We start from the raw sequence: 20,574 nt of genomic DNA, 5'->3' as shown, positions 1-20,574 counted from the left end.
ACTGCCTCTCATTCTACTGCTGCCCACCTCCAAGTGCCTGGCTCCAGCTCTATACCCTTGCAGACAGCAAACTTGTACGTGCAGGCAGCAAGAAGGTGCTTCTCTTTGCCTTCTCTTCTCCCAATTGAAGAGACCCTGTTCTCTTGGCCCTTCCTTGCACGTCACGTGCTGCAGCTCTCTAATCATCTGGTGCACTTTCCACCATGTGTCCGTGTCTTTCCTGTACTGTGGTGCCCAAAACAGGGCACAGTACTGGTGCTCTAGATGTGCTCTTACAGACAGACAAAAAGGATCCTTTGCCTGGACCTTCTGGCCAGACTCTCACTAACACAGCCCACACGGCTGCTTGGCTCTGTGGTCAAGAAAGCCCTTTTTCCAATCACAAGGTACATCCACCAATTTCCATGATCTTTTGAAGATGTCAGGAAGAGGCCTCACGATTCCATTTCCAGCTCCTTTGGCACCACTGGAGCCATCAGGTCCCACTGAACTGTGTGTAGCCAGGTGATGTAAGTGATTCCTTACTGTCTTCCCCTATGGGTCAGGGCTGTATCACTCCCACAAGCTCTGGTAGGAGGCTCAGCGGCCTTTAAAGCTTGGAGACAAATCTTACCATAACAAACGGATGCCAAAAAGGCAGGGAATGTTTCAGTCTTTTCCATGTCCTTTCTCACTAAGTTGTCTCCCCACCGAGCATAACATTCATCTTTTACAGCTTAGAGGCTACAGTCAAGATCCTCAAAGACATTCAGCTGACTAAATATTTATTTGGCTATAAAACCTTTGGGGAATGACAATTACAGAGGCATGTGCTGACCTTTCTCTGCTCCACAACAGTGCGCTGCTTCCAAACAAGTTAAAAAAAAAAAAAAAAGGCAACAACAAACATACCTAGTGACATTTCTAAATGCAGGCTCTCCACCATAAGACTGATATCACAGAACTCCTTAATTAAGCAGAGAGTAAAATATTTTATGGCGTAATGCCTAAACTAGATAAGCTGCAAGTGTCCAATAAGATAACTAATTCAGCAGATTATTGAGGAGCATGACAAGTTCTCCATCACTTGGAGACCTCAAATTGGAAACAGCTAACAAATTTTAGTTTCCCATAATTTCTGAAAGCAGAAGTTAAATGTATGGCCTCTGTTCTTAAACAAAACAATTTATAATCAGAGTAGCTGATCATAAATAACCTTTTTCAGCTTCAAACTGAACATAGTAATGACATTCATATCAAAATATTTACATTATTACATGTGTTAATTCACACTTCATTCACAGTGAGCTTCCAAACTGTCAGTGGCTGGAAGGAGAGAGGATACAAAAATAACCATTTCCCAAACAACAGGATGATATCAACAGCTTCAGATGAGTTTTTCTCATTTCTACCAAAAAGTGGGTAATATCCTGTCACATACCATGGCCCACCAGAGTAGCGTAGTAAAAGGTAAAGAACAAGTTAGTCTAAGACAGTGAAAAGGGAAAAGGGGAAAAGAAAGCACAGGAGAGAGAAGAAAAGCTGCTAGGAAAAAATCGTACAGAAGACTATTTTAATTTTGGGTTAAAAGACATCGCAACTGACTCTTACCTGAAAATCCTCCTTTATAGCTTGTAGGTTATATGCAAAGAACTTCTGATAATGTTGGAAGAGTAGAGTCAATAGAATTGAGAGGGCACTTGGGACTAGTAACAGACTCTTCGACAAAGGTGCTTTATCTTAAAGACAGAAAGCAAAACAAATGTCATTTTAGAGAAAAAAGTCTCACTTTTTAAAATATGTTGACACAGTGAGACGAACGACTGGAACACATAAATGCAACAGCATCTTGGCTTTTTTAAAATCTTAATAACTTGCCTTCCAAGGAGACAGGAAAAAAAAATGCACCAACCAAGGATAATCTTTCCCAGTTGAACATTAATCAGATTTTTTTTCCAATATTTCTCATGGAATTAATTGTCTGGCTAAAAATCAGATCAAATCAAGGTTCTCTGTACCTATGAAGGTCGTGCAAGGTCCCTACACAAGATATCACAACATTGCAGAGAAAAAAAAAAGCCTCTTCTTGCTGAGCCATACCTGTACATAGCAACATATACATGGAAATCTAGTCAAGACAAATATATGCAAATCCTTTGTTTCAGGGATTAGGATTAACTTCTGCTCTGGAATCTATGAATCAGGAACCACCTGTGAAAATGTCCCAATTCATCACATTCATATCTACCACTCAAGAAAATATGTTTAAGTTAGTTTATATAACAACCATACATGTGAATGACAGACATCCAAAAATCATTACAGCTATTAAGGAAGAAATTAATAAAACAGGGAAGTCTGTGAAATCAGAATTTCTCTCCCCTACAAGCATGACTTTCAAGCAGAGAACCTTTTCAACACACATTTACTAAAAACTGTCTAGTGGAATATCCAATGCGATATATCCAGCAGTTCACCCCAAGCTGTGTCCATATAGTTGTGGCAACGGAATAGAAACTCTCACCCAACAATTCAAGCCAAAGCAGAAGTTGAAATATTATTATTCTATGACTTTTCTCCACTTCAGACATGCAACTTTAATAACGTTTTACTGCCTTCCCAAAGATCCTAGTTATAGCACGGGATGCATTGATTTATGGACAACTGCTCTTTTGCAAGGTGTTACTGTGAAATTATTTTTAGGTAACAAAAGGAATGATATGACTAATTTAAAAGTACTAACAGGCAGTAAAGCATAAGAGTGCAGAAAACCAGTAGTATAAGAAGCAATGTAATACAGCAAACATTTAGTATGCATCCAGATAAAGTGACCATCATAAGTGATTCACTCAACAACATCTGCTCCACACTGGAAGAATGAATTGCTGGAAAAGGAATATGACAGTAGGCACCAAAGCCAAAATTTTATGGTACAATCTCACTTCCAGCAAAAATATGGCATCACTTTATGTAACTTAAGCATGACCCTTATCCACGTATTAACTGATGGCTTCAAAAAGAGTATTCTTGGAAGTATTAGCTAGTCTCAGTCCATATCATCTTGAGGTTTTCACCTTGAAGTCATGATTCTTCTGACATTCACCCTTAGTGGAGAAAATATCTTTTCCTACATGCACCATATCATAAATTCGTACTTAAAACTATTCTTTCTATTCCCAACTATACTTACAGTTTCATTATTTACTTATTTATTATGGCTGGATGGATGAGGGGAGAGCAGCGGATATTGCCTACCTTGACTTCAGCATGGCTTTCAACACCGTCTCCCACAGGGAAGCTCAGAAAGTGTGGGTTAGATGAATGGACAGTGGGGTGGATTGAGAACTGTCTGGATGGCAGAGTTCAGAGGGCGACAATACTTGGAGGCCTGTGGCCAGTAGTCTCCCCTGGGGTCAGTACTGGGCCCAGGGCTGTTCAACTTGTTCATCCATGACTTGGAGGAGGGGACAGAGTGCTCCCTCAGCAAGTTTGCAGATGACACCAAACTGGGAGGAGTGGCCAACACTCCCGAGGGCTGTGCTGCCATTCAGAGGGACCTAGACAGGATGGAGGGTTGGGCAGAGAGGAACCTCATGAAGTTCAACAAGGACAAGTGCAGGGTCCTGCACCTGGGGAGGAACAACCCCAGGCACCAGTATGGATTAGGGATTGACCTGCTGGCTGGAAAGCAGCTGCGCAGAGTGGGATTTGGGAGTCCTGGTTGACAACAGCTTAACCGTGAGGCAGCAATGTGCCCTCGTGGCCAAGAAGGCCAATGGGATCCTGGCCTCCATCAGGAGTGTTGCCAGCAGGTCGAGTGGGGGGATCCTGCCCCCTCCTCAGCTCTGGTGAGGCCGCACCTGGAGTACTGGGGGCAGTTCTGGGCTCCCCGATACAAGAGGGACATGGAGCTTCCAGAGAGAGTCCAGCGTAGAGCAACAAAGATGATTAAGGGCATCTATCATATGAGGAAAGACTAAGCAAGCTGGACCTGTTTAGCCTGGGGAAGAAAAGACTGAGAGGGGATCTTGTCAACATGTACAAATACCTGCGAGGAAAATGTAGGGAGGATGGGGCCAAACTCTTCTTCATGTTGGCCAGCAACAGGACAAGGGGTAATGGGTATAAATTGAAACACAGGAAGTTCCATCTCCACGTTAGGAAGAACAACTTTCCTGTGAGGATGACAGAGCCCTGGAACAGGCTGCCCAGGGAGGTTGTGGAGTCTCCTTCTCTGGAGATCTTTCAAACACACCTGGATGACACCCTGTGTCACATGCTCTAGGTGTTCCTGCTGGAGCAGGGGGGTTGGACTACATAATCTCTAGAGGTCCCTTCCAACCACAACCATTCTGTATTTTATAGATTCATTTTCTCCATTTAAATCATCAACGCTTCTGAAGATCTGGCCTCTTTTATAGATATTAGCTAGTGCCTTGAAATCACAAAGGTTTAGTTTTCTCATTAGTGTGATACATGAGGGCAGAAAGCCCGGTTGAGTCTTTTTTTAATATAAGAAAGCTACCCTCCCCTCAATTTAATCTCTATGTCTGGATTTTTGCTCCCCCCAAGTAAATTCTCTGCTCTTTAGACATGCATTATTTTAATTACTCACTCCTGTGATTCAGTTTGATACACTGGAATAACGTAAAACACTGGGAAGGTGAAGACAACTAGAGCTGCTTGAAAGTTGCTGTGCACACAGTACATGCACACACCCTCTTGCAACTTTAGCTAAAGCGGCTTGGTTAACTCGAGCTCTTGGCAGCAGAGCATCAGTGCTGCTGAACTAAATCACACTTTGCTTTAGCAAAAGCTTGCATTGTTGCAAAGCAGTGACTGCTGTTGTGAGTATCTACTCTTCAGAAGCAGTAGTCTACTTTTTTTTTTTTTTTTTTTTTTTTTTTTTTTTTGAAAAACCCTATTTTGGAATAAGACATAACAAAATCTATGTCCTTAAAATATCCGTAATATAACCAAAAACTCCTCTGAAAGCAACAGCAATACATTAGTAAGTTTAGTAATACCAAAGCTCAAACCATCTAAGTCCAACTTAAACTGCTGAGCTTCACTGGTATGACAGCTCAGGGTAACTTACTCCAGTTTAGGAATTTTCTTATTTAATCATCTTGCATTGATCAGCAGCAGAAAGATGGCGTCTGATCCAACATTCAATAGTCCCTCTTCCCAAACTATGTAAGTAGCAAAAAGCAACAAAAAGGTAGAAGGATAGAAGGCCAGCACTAAAATCATCTGAATGTAAGCTGCATATCATAGAGGAAACTCAATACATTAATTTAAATACGAAAAAGTCAGTTTTATAACCATGACACAGCCGATACTCATAAGTAAGCCTAAATCGGAATAGCAATAGTCACCACAGTAGACATTTGTGAAAAAGTTTGATAAAACTTCCTATCTTTCATAAATACATTTATATTTCTTAATTAATTTCCACAAACTTTACCAGAACTCATTAGTCCTACGATAATCTGAATTTAAAGACCAAATTACTGCAAATAATTAACAGTCAAAATACTAGATTTCCCATTGTGAATATATATTTTATACAGACCCTATACTTGTCCTTATATTTCACTGTAATTTCCATATCTGATCACTCTTACTTTAGTTAATACAGACTTAAAGCACGTTAGCACAACTTCATTCCTAATTTGAATGTGTTTAAAATTAACTAACCAATAAAACCTGAACTATTTTCTATACTACGTGTAAACATACATATTTTTACTAAGATCCTCTTTTTACGTTTCAGCTTAGACACTTTACATCTTGTCACAGAAGAAATGTGTATCTTATTTAAGTACGTCACTAAGTGAAAAACCACAAAAGCAACTAGCTAACCTATTAATGTGATAGACACCCACAGGGAAAGTCACATCAATAACGGAAACTTCTCCTTTCAAGGTTCTCAAAATACCATCACAGCTGATAAAACTATTCTTGTCCAGTAAACTGAAGAAACAAACTCTTCCAGATAAAAAATTTACACATCTCCTTAAATGTTTCACCAAGTGATTCAGTGCGCAGGGCAATAGTTTACAGCACACAGGTCCTTAGCCGGGATTGCTTTGAGGTCACCAGGGATAGAACAATTCTCCTCTGCTGTGCAGTGCCAGCAGTCTCCAGGCAGACCAAAAATTATTAACAGTATCAGCTGTTGAACAACCATGCTTCTGACAGCCAAGTCCAGTTCTTTACTTAATATACAGAGATAAAATTTTAACCCCAAATTCTAGCCTGCAACATTATTAGCCTGCAACAGGGATAGAGTTCTGAATTACCAACCTGTCTGGGCAGCAGTGGCTACATCAGTGCTAATATAAACATTGGCACAGAGAAAAAATGCAGCATATCTATGCTATGTAAAGTATGTAGAATGAAAGAATAAACTCATTTTCACACCAAAGGCCCAAGATACATGAAAAAATATCTTCAAAGCCCAGGGAATATATCTGCACCTGCAAAGTACCTCTCAAGTGACAAGTCTTTAAAACACCAGACAACAATAATAATGTCTCCCCCACTTACATACTGAGATCTCAGCTAAGTGAATAACTGGGAAATAAGCAGCAAATATGTGGATGTTATGATGCACTGGCTAGCTTTCACCTGGGGGCCTGGAGAAGTTCTCCCTAAAACCAGCTTCATAACCCTACAGGAAAGCATCCCAATCTTTGTGCTGCCATTAAGCAACACAAGATTGATCCTAGAATGGGATACAAACCAAAAAAACAAGATCTCCATATTCCACCCCTGCACTCACTCACAAATCCCACAAACTCTCTTACTCCACAACCTACCACTTTTTTGGCTGCCAGTATCATTTTCAATGTGCAGAAAGCCAGTTAAAAAACAGATGCCCATCATAAGCTGAGGTGGAGGCTTATGGCCCAGTAACAAAAGTAGTGGCATCTTCAGAACCCACCTGGGCACCGTTGCAGGGAATGTGGATGTGGTGGCAACAGGGACAGCTACTGTTTCCGCGAGCATTTCCTGTGCCCTGGTGCTCAGTGCTCACGGGGGAGCTGAGGCAGCTGGCGGCACGGCAAGGCTGCCGGCAACCCAACCTACACCTCCAGGGGGGCTCCTCAGGGAACAGCTTCAACCCGAGGGCTGCTATTTGACTTGTGAGAGCACTGCACGGGCCAGGCAGCAAGCAGTGGCTGCAGAAGCTCCAACTGGGGATCCGGGCTGAGCTTACACCAGAGCCACAGAGGAGGGAACGCTGGTGCCGTGCCCTTCCCAAACCCGACTGTCAGGAACACACCACTTCCATGCATGCAAATTAAGTGCTGGGGGCTACAAAGATGTGAAGTATGCAGGAGCTTACTTTGATGCACAAGATCTGCTTGCTCTTTTTTAAACAATGGCCCACCTGGGGATAACTTGCTCCTCCCCAAATGCACTGATGGAAGGCGTATTTTTGGTTGTTTTGTTCTTCATGTATCAAGCTTTCATGCAAGTATTTATCTACTGTATCCTAAAGCCTGGCTGAGAACGTGCAGCAGGTTCATTAGTCTAAAGCAATATTTCAAAATGGTTAGTTTTCTGAAACTCTTGCCTAATTTTTTCCTCCAGATGCAAATTTACCAGCATATCAAACAGAAACAGCATTAACAGCATGAGTATTTCATCTTGTCTGCTTGAAAATCTTTACTGCGATGGTTTATGAAACCATTTTATCAGAGGTTCAAATCTGAAAAGTACCTTTTAAGTATTTCCTCGACATCAAGATGCACTTTTGGCCAGCTGGAGCACTCTTACTAGATCTAAGGAGTGATGCTTACCTTTGATTACAGCTACGCACAGACTTTCGAGTACCAGAACAAGTTGCAGCAGGCCATCAAGGGTGACAAGAGATACAGAGCTGTGCAACGCTGCATGAGGAACCTCCAAGATGCCAGAAGACTGTGATTGTACTATGAGGACGGGCTTAACTATACCGTGCTGTAAGAACCCCTACAGAGGAAGGTGCTTCCATTATGCCCTGCTTATTAAGAGAGGCCCAATCTGTTAGCGGGAGAGTAGAATCCCGCAAAATGATCTGTGGGGCTTAAGTGGTTGTGCTGTACTCAGTTCAGAACAGTATTTACCATGACACATGGACATCAAAGGCTACGCTGTGTATCCTCAGATCACACATTGGGCCAAAGAGTACACCTTAAGCTTTCTATAAGCTTGTTTCTGCTTTGTGCTGTTTCCCTGCTTTTATCACGATCAGACTACATTCTTATTTTAAGAAACATGGTCTATGTTAACACCTATCCATATGAGGAGTCCAAAAGGTTCAATTTTCTTAGTTTTTACAATTCACTGGGTGCTTAGAGAAATATCCTTCTTCCCAAATAAGTAGCATCATATGCTCACATAGTGCTCTATAGGTGCATTTTTATAATCAAAATCCCATTTTCTCTCTCTGTGAAATACAAAGACATTTTACACTCAGTCATTGGTGCTGTTTTGCAATGTTCTACTGCCTTTTTCACGGGCAAAAAAAGTTTGGGATTTAGCCACTGCTTCCACTTGTGTTCTGGTAGAAAGGTTTCTTGGACTGAATCTTTTCAGATTACATGCTTCAGGAGTTCTGCTAATAAACTAACAACTCACTAAACTGCTCAGCAAACAAATCTACCTTAAACAATATCACAGAATGTATTTTCTTTTTTGATCCGATAACTGAAATTTGTCAGTAGAGCAAGAGAGGCACTTAAATTCAGTAAGTTTGAGAAGTAAATTGGCTTGATCCAGAGAACAAGAAAAGGTAAAAAGGAAAGAAAGGAGCATGTTGCCAACTGCAACTAGCAGTCTGCTTTAGAGCCCAAGATCTGAAAAACACCCAAGGAAGGAGGAAAAGCAGCACTCACAGAGGAGCTCCCACATATTAACAAAAATAGATGACTGTTGCATAATTCTCTATGAACAATAATTATATATAATGCAAAAAGGCTTGCTGTTGTCTTCATTTGGAACATCAAGTTAACATTCCAGATTTATATCACAGTAGTCCTGACGTAAAACTTGATAAGATATGAATGTATGTCTTCTGTTTTGAAACAGTACATTCTACTAGGAGCATTTTAATCATCAGAAAAAAAAAAAAAAAAACGCTCAGATAATAAAGAAGCCAAGTGGTTTGCAATCCCCTTAAAAATAGGAGTGCCACCAACTTGCACTTGATTCTTAAGAGAGCATCAAGTTGGAATGTCAATAGCTTTCTTCCTCCAATCAAAAGCAACATAAATATTTATATGACAAATTCACAAGGAGTCAGGAAAGCACGGTAAGAGAAATGCTGTCCTACAAAAGAAACTATGTTTAATTTCAATTAAAACTTTTTTAAAATTTAAATTCATAATTGAACTGTGGAAAGGTTTGCAATATTGCAATTAAGCACAGATGAATCTTCACTCCTTATTCATAGAAAGTTATACACCGTTTCAGTGGTCTTGAAGCAAGTGCTTAAACCAACCACCATAGGATTGCTTATCTTTGAGAAAGAGGCAGCAGTAAAAGTTTCCCTTGGAAAAAAAAAAAGTCAATTTTTCTTGTCTCACCTCAAGACAAGAACTCTAAATAAATTCCACTTCTGAATGAACTCCAGTGGAAAAATACCATCGCCATCAAATTAGCACAAAAAACAATCACACAATACACATACTATATAACTTTACTAGAGAGATTTCTGTTTAAAACTAAAAACAAAAGGAAGCAGAGACTCAACAACTACATTTTGCATGAAAATTTCAATTCAAGCCTGCTGGGAAATGCAGTGTGACTACTCCAAGCATCAAAGACTCCCACTTAAAAAAAAAAAAAAAAGAAGAAGAAAAAAAAAATAGAGCTATGCCAACCACATATTGGATAAATGAAATATTCCCCTACCCAAGCAGGAATAATAAACAATTTGAACTGGAAACTACTTAAGAATTGACTGGTGATTTTCTGATTGTGGTCTATACAGTGCAGTTTTTTTCCTATAATTTTCCCTCTTTAACAAACAGATATGATATAAACTGACCCCACAAAACACAATAGTTATGGCTGATAGAAAATATCACCTGCCTAAATGACTGTGGCTGGCTCGCCTAGACACAGGGAACAGATGCAGGAAGGAGACAGAGCTATGTTCATGCTGTCATCTCACAGTTTACTTTGGTGGCTCATCTTTGTGACCCTTGCAAGTGAACACAGGAGCATCACTACAGGAAAAGATTTTCATCAAACGCTTATGAACTTAATGCTGAAGCAGAGAGCTGAATGACATTAGTACGAATGCTTAATGTCACAAGAAGAATCCAGGCTGCCCTCCTGGTCAAAGATCATATGCATCCCAAGAGCAAAGGGTTTTATTCTTGCAAAATAAACACATTTGGCAGGAAGAACTGTGATTTTTAAATCATTTCTTAAAAGATGCAGACATGCGTGTAACCTTATCAATTAGGTGGCATCCATTCTTTAAAAAGTTGCTGGCTTTAGTCTAGGAGCCTTTAGCTTATTTCACAAAGTAAAAGGTCACAAACTATAACGCAATGAGGAGTTACTGAAGAAAGGAAATTCTTTGTTTTTAAAAGGAACCTTTGAAGAGAAAGTGAAACAGGCTGCAGCTAACAGAAACACTCATCTAGTTGAACGGCCTCTTCCTCCTCCCAACCACAGGGTGTATTCTGGTAATGCTCTTTGCACACACTGTGGGAAACGGCAGGTACAGCTCCACCACAGCGCTGCACACAGATCCACCAGCTAAGCTCCAAAGGAGCTAGCTCTGCAGAACAAGCCGAATGGCCACAACTTTGTAGCACGCGATGCTCGGGCTAATTGAAATGCTGTGGCTCCCTGGCTCCCAGCACTCAAATTTGTATTTTTGAACTGTATTGCACTTCAGCAGGTGGTTATACAAGCTCATCTATGTTCCAATATACTGCTTGCTGCATAAGATTGTTATGCACACAAGTTTGGTTTGTTCAATCCATACCTCATCTTTCCTTCAGTCCTATCATACCACAAAGCACCAGCATATAGAGCTTTATCATTTTCCAGATGCCTATAGGCAGTACCTTTCAGTCCTGCTGGTTGTGCAAGCAGAGGAGTACAACACCCAGGTCTTGCCTGGAGGGGTTTTAAGAAACTGTCAGCACTGCACTGTGAGGTTCACAGAGAGGCTACAGGCTACATTAGACGAGTCACAGGCTACATTAGACGAAATCCAGATATGTAAGTTCAAAGGACTCTACTACTACACAAAGTAATTTGTGTGTAGGATCCACAGTAGTCAAATACTACCCAGGTGTAGCAAGTGGCTATGTTTTAAAACATGGACTCTATTTTTACCCTCATAAAGACTAGCTCTAATAGATTTGCCCTATTACATCCATTTGCAGTAGTGCTCATCACAACTGCAATAATTCTAAGATAATACACTATCTGCAGAAAAGTTTGATGTAGCTCTTAAAAGTGTGAAAGCTATTGGAAAGGCTTTGGTGCCTTACAGTGAAAAGCTTCTTGTACATATTAAATTTGATCCTGCAATTCAACATGTTGGAGAATAAGGAGGAAAATAAAGCTAAGCAGCACTACTGTATATCAGACAGCCACCTCAGTGTCACTCTTGATGCAGTCATGTAGCCCTAGCAGGGCCACTGAAGTGCCAGTTCTTCCTGGGACTCCAGTTTCTGGCAGGATGCAGCACAAGAAACAAGCCTGGCCTAGCACCGCTGGCCACCTCCTAAACCCTGCCTGCAACCTGGGTAGCGGGACATGCTTCCTCGCACACTGCAGCAGACTTCTTCAGAGGTTTGAATCTAATTCTTTAGCATCAGCTCTACTCCTGCCGGGTTAACATTTTGCTAACTCACCTGAGGATGCCTGTACTCTGCTGTACTTCCTGTAACCCAGAGTACAACCCTGAGTGCGGTGTCTTCCAGGACACACGAGCTCCTCTGCTATTCTACGGGATTGAACCAGTCTGCACTAACAAGGGCCAATTGCCTCTGTGCTTTTAAGTGGAGTTCTTATTTACCTCCCCATTTCCATCTGTTGTCTCTGAGACATTTGCCAGGTGTGTTTATTTTTATATGTCCTCATCTAAAAAGGCATACGTGACATACTGACTGAGGATGAATGTTCTCAGCTCCCAGCACATTCTTCATCTGCTGCATGCAGTGCTGCCTGGTAGGAGCTGAGCACATCACTCCTAGCAAGGAGTTCAAAGCCTGGACTGGCTCACGTGCATCCAGAAGTCAGACCAGTTATATGTTGTGAGGGTTGGCTTTTATATATCAGGCTCAGTTTTCTCAAGAACCTTTCTGCCTATGCATGTGAATTTAGAGAGTTCTGAGCAGAAGCGGGAGGGAGGATTTATATCAGAAGCCTTTTGAACACAGAAACCAAATACTACTGAGGAACACTTTACGTAAGAACCCATCTTTACTGCAATGCTCAAAATCATGAGACATCTCCTCAGAGGGCAAACATACAAGCATAAGGACAAGGACATCACTATACAGGCCCAGCTATTTAAGCACTGTTTATGAAAAAAAGTTTGCATAAAAGCTGCCCAGTGCAATAGGAATAGTTGAAGCTGTAGTAAAGAACTTCCAGGGCTTGTCTATTGCTTGTATTCAGAGATTTCCAGTCACTCAGAGTTCACTTTACTGAACTAGAGACAGGATGTGAATGAACTTCTCTTCATAGCCAGCTACCATAGTAGCTCTGCACAGCAGAGCACAGCATCAACCATCACCCCTAATACAGAAATGACCCACCAAATTAGCTAGAGATAGGTGATACAGAACCAGTCTGCACCTGAAATTAATTTTTAAAATATTGTTTCTCCCGCAGAACATTGGACATTGACAGATATAAATCCTGGCCAAACAGCATTGATTAAGCAAAGAAGCACATAACAAAAGAAGCCAAAGGCATGTTCAAAGACAGTGCTATAATTTTATTACAAATATATATTCCCTATATATTTCTTTAAAAAGGATTTTATGGCTAGATTTAGATGACATATGCTAAAACTGCTTTATTAATTGACTCTGTTTAAGGCAACAATAGTCATGCCCTCAATAAAGAACAGCAACATTCAGGACAGCAACATCAAATGAACTTTAGAAAAGTTTAGTTGAGCTAACTTTACTCCAGAAGTAAATAATAGCATGTCAGGGCCACACTCCAAAATACAAACATAAAATAAATTCAAGTTGAATGAATCTGCCAATGTTGCTAGTCTAGAAGTTTGGCAATGAAGCTACTCAGTAATCCTGATAGTTTGGTTACACAGCTGAACCTCTTTACTGATTAAATTAAAATACTAAAGTTCTTCCATTCATTCACTAGCACTCGAGATTTTCTTTATGCATGCAGCTAAAAAGATTTTTCCCAAATAAATTTTAAATGTGCTAAATGGAACCTACAGTATCTTCCTCCCACATTTGCTAGGAAACAGGACATTACTATTAGGTGATATATGTGTATCAAAATTCAGTCAGTCCTTCTTTCAGAATTTATCATTTTAAATATATAGAGTATTAAAAAAATAAAAAGCCTATGTGCATGTTAAAGTTGAGTTATCTGAATTATTTAAAGCTATCTTCTCTTAAGCACCCACAGTTACAAAAGTCAGAATTAACTATGGGCCTAATCTACGTGCTATGGATGTTTACAATAAGAGAAATAATGTAAGATGAAAAATGCCTCAAAATCTAATATTCCACTTAAATTATTCTACATGATGAGAACACAACCATTTAAGCACGAGTATTTAGGAAACAACTTTTAAAAAGCCTTAATCATGTCATAGTCTCCTCATAGTTTAACAGAATGGAAGAATTTTGTTTTCATTACAACACCTAGAGATGAGAGAGGCTGCCTACAGACACTGAGAAGACAGAAGAGAGGAATGGCAAAAAGCATAGTGGAGCACCAGCCAAAAGGAGATCTGCTTTGCAGAACACTGACTGTAAATTTGATCCATGTGCTGCATCAAATAAGACAAGGATTCTTCAGTTATGTCTCTAATATAGACTTTTAATGAGAACACAGACTATTAAATTAACTTTTGTACTGCCTCTAGGATCTGCTGGAAGTAAAATAAAGAGTAAATAAAAAATTCAAATGATGCAGAACACACATAATAATGACATATTCAAGATGACATATTTGTTTTGGTTTGTTTTGCTATTGCTAGAGATGCGAGTCCTGTGGAAAGGAGTGAAAACCAGGCAATGGTGACAGAAAGAGTCGAGTAACAGCCGACATTTTTACTGTAGTATCTATGTTCTAAGATGCTAAAATCCCCAAACTAATAGAAATATCATCTATTTCCTCACTTTTAAAAATAACCTAAGGAAATGCTTAGTATCATTAGGTTTCACCAGACTGTAAGAACATGGCTTTAACCAAGATCTATGGATATTACAGAGTCTGTCAGAGATGGTACTCCGGGCCACAGGACCCTTTGGGTTGATCTGGTGAGATCATTCTCATCACTATCTGCTCAGGCACCTGGTTATTTTATCTCAGGTTTCTGGCACAGGTACAGAAACTGTGTCCCAACAGCTGTTTGATGTCATGCTTCTGTCAGAAGCTACTGTCCCCAAAACCCAACGGGCAGAACTGAACATGCACATGCAAACATGTATCCCTCCTGCAAAACCAGGCAGCTTTGCTGGCACCCATCTTCATCTACTGTTCACCTAAGCAATTGGACTCTGCACATCAGTGACTGTTCCCAATATGTTTTAGTCAGCTGCTGCTATAAGGGCAGAAACAAAGTATTTGAGGGCACAGAGACAACGTAAACTGTCACAGTAGAACAGTCAATATACGTGAATGTCCCTAAAAGCCATGCCTCACAAAGGGTTTATGAGTACCCCTGTACCTTCCAAATCTTGAAGAATTGGTTTAGCTTAATAGGAGATACTGTTACTAGCGTAAATTGTAACAATTTCCCAGATAAAATGAAGGTAAAAAAAAAAATTACTCCGTACAAGCAGAATAGCATCTTCCCTAGGTTTCTTCCTAGCATGGATGCTCCTCAGAACCACAATTTTTCACTCACCCCTCCACAGACCTATCTTGGTAAAACTTTCAAGTACTGGCCATGGCTTTCCACCCATTCAACCAAACAAGGATACTTTTCATCCCCTTCATTCTCCTGGCATTATAAGCAGACACATGTGACCAAAAGGCTGTTCTTCTAATTCTCTATTATTGGGGGGGAAAATCAGCAGGTAAAAAATACTCCCTTCACCTGTGGATGCTTTAAACACAAATCAACTACAACCAATATCTCTAGCTGACTTGCTCTCCCACAGAAAGAGACTGCTTTCACGCTCCGCTGTGGACTTTGTGTGAAATAGACAGTTTGTCAGCAAAGTTTCAACTACTTTTGTCCCAGCTCGTTCTGAAGAGAGCAGTGTCTAAAGCTATTTCACATTTAGTTCAATTCTTCATTGCCACACAGCAAATTCTTCGCAATGTAAGCCAGCTCAGTGGTAACCTTGGCCGTCTAGGAAATTTGCTCAGGTAAAACATGAGCCCAAAAGCTATCCCTAAACAGTTTCAATACAAGTGAGGAAATGGTCTTGGAACAGCTGCATCTAAGCAAGACTCCTGTGCCTGGGAACAGACATGGCTTGATTGTACAAGGAAGACCTGTGAAGAAGAGCACACCAGCTGCTCTCAAAAAGAACAGTTACAACCGAAAAAAAAAAAAAAAAAAAAAAAAAGTATAGCATAGTAATTTTAGGCATGTCAAAAAAAAAAAAAAAAAAAAACTGATACAGTCTTTTATTTAAATAAACAAGCACCACCACCAAACCCTGAGAGTCACTCTGCCCCGCAAGGGGACATGCCAAAGAAAAGGTTCAAAGTCACACCAAAGCAGGCAGAGCTATGCCACACTACCGAGCAGGGAGCAGAGATGAACGTAATAAAAGGAGACGACAAAAGGGGGGACAAAACCCGGGTTTTCCATTTCATTATTTCCGTATCTCGTTATCTACATGATAAAGCTAAACTGAGAAGTCCTGCTGTCAGGGCCGCGACTTGGCCGCCAGGAGGGCCCGGCACAGGCCCCGCGGCGCCCCCCGGCCGCCCCCGGGCAGCGCCGCCGCGTCCCCACCGCCCCTCCCCGGGCCGAGGGGGCCGGCCCGGCCGCGCGGGGGGCAGGCACCGACACTCCCCCCGCCGCCTCCCTCGCCCGGCCGGGCCGCCCCTCCTCGCGCGCCCCGCGGCCGCTACTCACAGAGCCCGTTGGAGCCGGTGCTGGTGAACATGGCGACGCGACGACCGTTAGCGACCGTTACCGGCCGTTGGCGGCCGGCGCGGCGCTCGCGCAACCCGCAGGAAGCCGCGCAGACCCCGCCGAGGCACCACTAAGGCGGCCGCGAGGGGCCAAACCGCGGCGGGCGCGAGCGCCCGGCGCCCCCTGCTGGCCACGCCCCGCGCCAGCCACCGCCCCAACGGTCCCAACGGCCACGCGCGTTTACCTGTGTAACCTGACGCTGGGGGCCGGGTCGCGGCCGTTTTCTAGTCGCCCCGCGCACACGAAGTTACTCAGTCGATCAAAACGCTGCCAAGTCTGACGCTGCAGTGACAAAGCGCTGACTAGTTTTTATTTGTGAAAACAAGCCATGTGCTCCCCTGAGGGCCCAAGCTCTAACCACTATGCTGCCAAAACGGCCAAAAAGTGTTCTTTGCAATTCTGCACAATGGTGTCGTGTCCCTGGTGGTGCTGCTGGGTGCAATGGCCTCTGCCGCTGTTCCATGATCTGGTTGGCAAAGTAGGGAAAGAGAAAAGGTTATTTCCACTGAGCTCTGAAAGCTGAGGAGACAAGAACGGTTTTACAGCCAGGAGTGGGTTGTGTCCACGGAGGATTAGAAGTTGTGATTTCTAAGTAGCTTGCTACATAACAATTTGCTCTGTAACCCTTATTCCCTTGAAAAATAAACCATACTGATACATTTTCCTTTCTGCAGCCTAAGAGGTCTTTTGTTGGGGTGCCAGCAATATATCATATCCAATAGGTTGAATTCTTTGAATACATTCTTTTAACCAGCCTGTGACACAGAAGTCACACCGATTTGGATGAGCTACACACAGGCAAGACTACAAGTTGTAGCAGGGAACATGCTGGAGGAGACACTGGAAAGCCAAACAAACTTGCCTTAGATTTGAGGGAAGGTGACCTTAAAATTCAGGTAGGGTATAGGTATATGGAGAGAGAAAGAGAGAGAGAGAGAGAGAGAGAGAGAAAAAAAAAAAAGAGAGAGAAAGAGAGAGAAAGAGAGAAAGGGGGGGGGAGGAAGGAAGGAAGGAAGGAAGGAAGGAAGGAAGGAAGGAAGGAAGGAAGGAAGGAAGGAAGGAAGGAAGGAAGGAAGGAAGGAAGGAAGGAAGGAAGGAAGGAAGGAAGGAAGGAAGGAAGGAAGGAAGGAAGGAAGGAAGGAAGGAAGGAAGGAAGGAAGGAAGGAAGGAAGGAAGGAAGGAAGGAAGGAAGGAAGGAAGGAAGGAAGGAAGGAAGGAAGGAAGGAAGGAAGGAAGGAAGGAAGGAAGGAAGGAAGGAAGGAAGGAAACATGAGTTAGTCTGCATATAATATACCTGTGTACGTATAATTGGTTCCATCTCTCTAAAAATGATTAAATTTGAAAGTTTTATTTGCCTTGGAAAGCCAGACTCACTTTGAAAGACTATAAAATCCCAGATGAGCTCTGGCTCACGCTACCTTCGGGAAGGCACAATGTAAGTGTCTGCATGTGAGCCCCCGTGAACTCATGTCATAGCTAATGGGGATGCAGTCAACACACTCAGTTGAGTCTAGAGAAGCTTTCATATGACCAAAGGAAGCTCTCCACTTTCATATGAAACAAATTGCTGCCCAGACTGATTCCTGATTGCTCCCCTGATTCAGCTGTACACATCTCCATTAGCCATCATGGTAGGTCATATATATAGCTCACACATAACATGGTACACACCTAAGCTCAGGGGAGCCAAATTTCACCCTTGTTTCCTTCAAATGTGATATAATATGGCTGAAATTATTGGGGCACCAATGCTTCTATTTTTCTTCTATAAACTCCATTTTGAGGATTTCCCCGCATTTATGTTCCCAGAAGGTAACCATGACTGGAAAGATTCTTGTCTGCAACGTTCAGCACTGGTTTTGGATTGGAGTCAGAATTATTCGGCATCCGAGAGACATGAACATGTATTTTTGTTGAACAAGATGCATTTAGGCAAATATTTAAGAGCTAGTTTGAATGGAGCCCCGTGAACTTGTTATCACTGACAGATATAACCAAACTGTGTGAGTAGCAGTAGTTGGCAAGCTTCTCCCAACAACATACTGAACACTTGCAGGTTTGTCAATACTGCTGGGATATTGGGAGCTGGCTCTCCATTTAGTTGCCACTGTTTTATTTAAATCTATAAATATGCTAGTGAATCCATTAAATGTCTTCTTACACTATTTCAAAAAAAAAGATTTATTCAGTCTTCTTTTTTTCTGTGATTAGATCAGATTAGATCCACCATGTGTTGTGAGAAAACTGTATGCTCCAAACTAATAATTACACTTTCACAAACTGACTGAACTGTAAAAGTATCTTAGTTTTTGCCTTCAGATACAGTGCAAACCGGAGACTTCATTAAAGGAGAGCAAATTTTTATCCGGAGATTGACAGTGTTGTCTAATAGCTTGTCATAAAAAGTATGCAAATGCTGAGTATTATTTAAATATAAAGAGATGTCCACATTGGAGTTAAATGAAATCAACAGTCTTCACGCTTGCCTTGGAACATGTCCCAGAATAGGAAAGCTAGCACTGATCTGCTAATCCACTTACAACAAGCTTAGAAGGTTTTGACACTGCTCAAATGTCAGCTTAAATATCTGCATTTGTTTATTACATCTGGTTAGTGGGGTCAATTTGATATGCTCAAAATAAACTTATTTAAATTTCCTGTCCAAAAAAAACCCCAAAAGACTGGAATTCACATTGCAAACTCTTTCGTCATGTTACTATCTTGCTTGCTCCTCTAAACTCACAGTGTTTTTGAACCAACTCTTAATTACTAATTAACCTGATCTCTCACAGTCAGATGCTCCCCTGCCACCCTGAATGAAGGCCAGCAGAAGAACAGACCGGAGTGGAAATGTTACACCTTACTCAGGCATTTTCTGCCTTAACCCAGTGCTGTCAGGACTCTTCAAGTCAATAAGAAGCCTTCATACTAGTGCACACAGTTATTACAGTTGCCATAATTACCTGAACAACTAGCAGATATCTGAAAAGCAGTTAAACTTAATTTTGATATCTTCTCCCTACACCTTCATTCTTCAGGTAGAAAATAAAGAAGAAGGTTGTGTACAGAGGAGACCCTTCTGGCAGCATAGCTGCTGACAGCAGTTTGTTTGAGAACAGGAGGAAAGGCATAAAGTAGAGTAATTCCCTGGGCTGAAATCAGACTCCTTGGTCCTGTCTCTTTCCAGCATCATAGACTTTCTTTCATGCCCTCAATAGCAAATAATGCTTGGTAACCCATTGGGCTTTTTGTCCTCTTAAAGCATAATGTAGCTCATTTTATTACACAGGTTTTACTGTGATGGTTAGAAGATAGACAGCTATACATTGAGTTCTTTCTAAGCTGGCAGGCTTAGAATTAACATAAGGAGCAATAATGTGTGAAAAGGAGGAACATTTAGGTGTTTTGTAAGTTCTTAAAATGTGCATAAAGTAATCTTGGCAATTGATGTTGCACCACCCTGTTGTGAAAATTTAAAGAGTGCTCAAAAGTCTTCTATTTGTTACGGCTTTAACCATTCCAATGAGATCTTTACAAAACATTAAACACTAAGTTAAACACTAAGTTAATAATAATAATAATAACAACGACAACAATGTCAGCAACTACTGCTGTCTAGTTGAAACACTGCTGTCACCTGGGTGCCACCTCGAGCTCCAGTCTGAGCCTCTTCACGTCCGCTGGTTCCAGGGCATTTGGGCAGCAGCTCTGCCTCCAAACACCAGTAAAACCCTCCCTCCCTCCCTTTGTTGCATTTGTGGTCCTTGTTCTTTGTCACAGAAGCCAGGGTCTCTATTTGGAGAAAGGCTGAGGTCCTGTGAGAAGCAACAGCATCCACTGGCATAAACAGGAACTAGAGTATAGTGCAAACACATCAGGAAAGCAATGTTAAAAACTGTTGGTATTCCTTAACTCTTGATTTTTACACCAATATTTGTTTGATGTTCTCTGTTAATATTTATATTTCATTTGACTTAGAAAGAGGTGAAACCTCATGCTTATAAGAAGGTTTAAAAATACACTCTTCCAGCTCCTTTTAACTGAGCAGCTGTCACTAGATTTTAAATCAGTCTGTGAAAGGCAATAATTTTCAGCAAATGAAACTGCAAAAGTAACAATCTGAAGTGATGAGATTTAAGCATAGTGTATATGCTTAAAACTATTAGAGAGGCAAAACATTATGAATAGCATTGAATATGCAGCATATTTTGCGTATCTGCACTTTCACATGTACTGGACATAAAGCACTAGCCATCGATTTT

General features: G+C 41.4%; 1 protein-coding gene across 1 annotated transcript in view; it reads right to left on the bottom strand.

The window, feature by feature from the left end:
- UBAC2 (UBA domain containing 2) overlaps positions 1-16,330 on the bottom strand; it is a 90,832-nt gene extending 74,502 nt beyond the window's left edge. The window contains exons 1-2 of the mRNA XM_088523327.1: positions 16,253-16,330; positions 1,591-1,718 (exon numbers count right to left, since the gene is read on the bottom strand). Of these exons, the coding sequence (XP_088379453.1) occupies positions 1,591-1,718; positions 16,253-16,283 (159 nt within the window). The 5' untranslated portion in view covers positions 16,284-16,330. The remainder of the gene's footprint in view (positions 1-1,590; positions 1,719-16,252) is intronic.
- Positions 16,331-20,574: the final 4,244 nt, after the last annotated feature.

The sequence above is a fragment of the Tinamus guttatus genome, unplaced genomic scaffold (genome assembly GCF_059628265.1).
Source record: "Tinamus guttatus ecotype Peru unplaced genomic scaffold, ASM5962826v1 Tinamus_guttatus_pri_ptg000180l, whole genome shotgun sequence".
Lineage (NCBI taxonomy): Eukaryota > Metazoa > Chordata > Aves > Tinamiformes > Tinamidae > Tinamus > Tinamus guttatus.
This window is presented reverse-complemented; position numbering and strand designations above follow the sequence as displayed.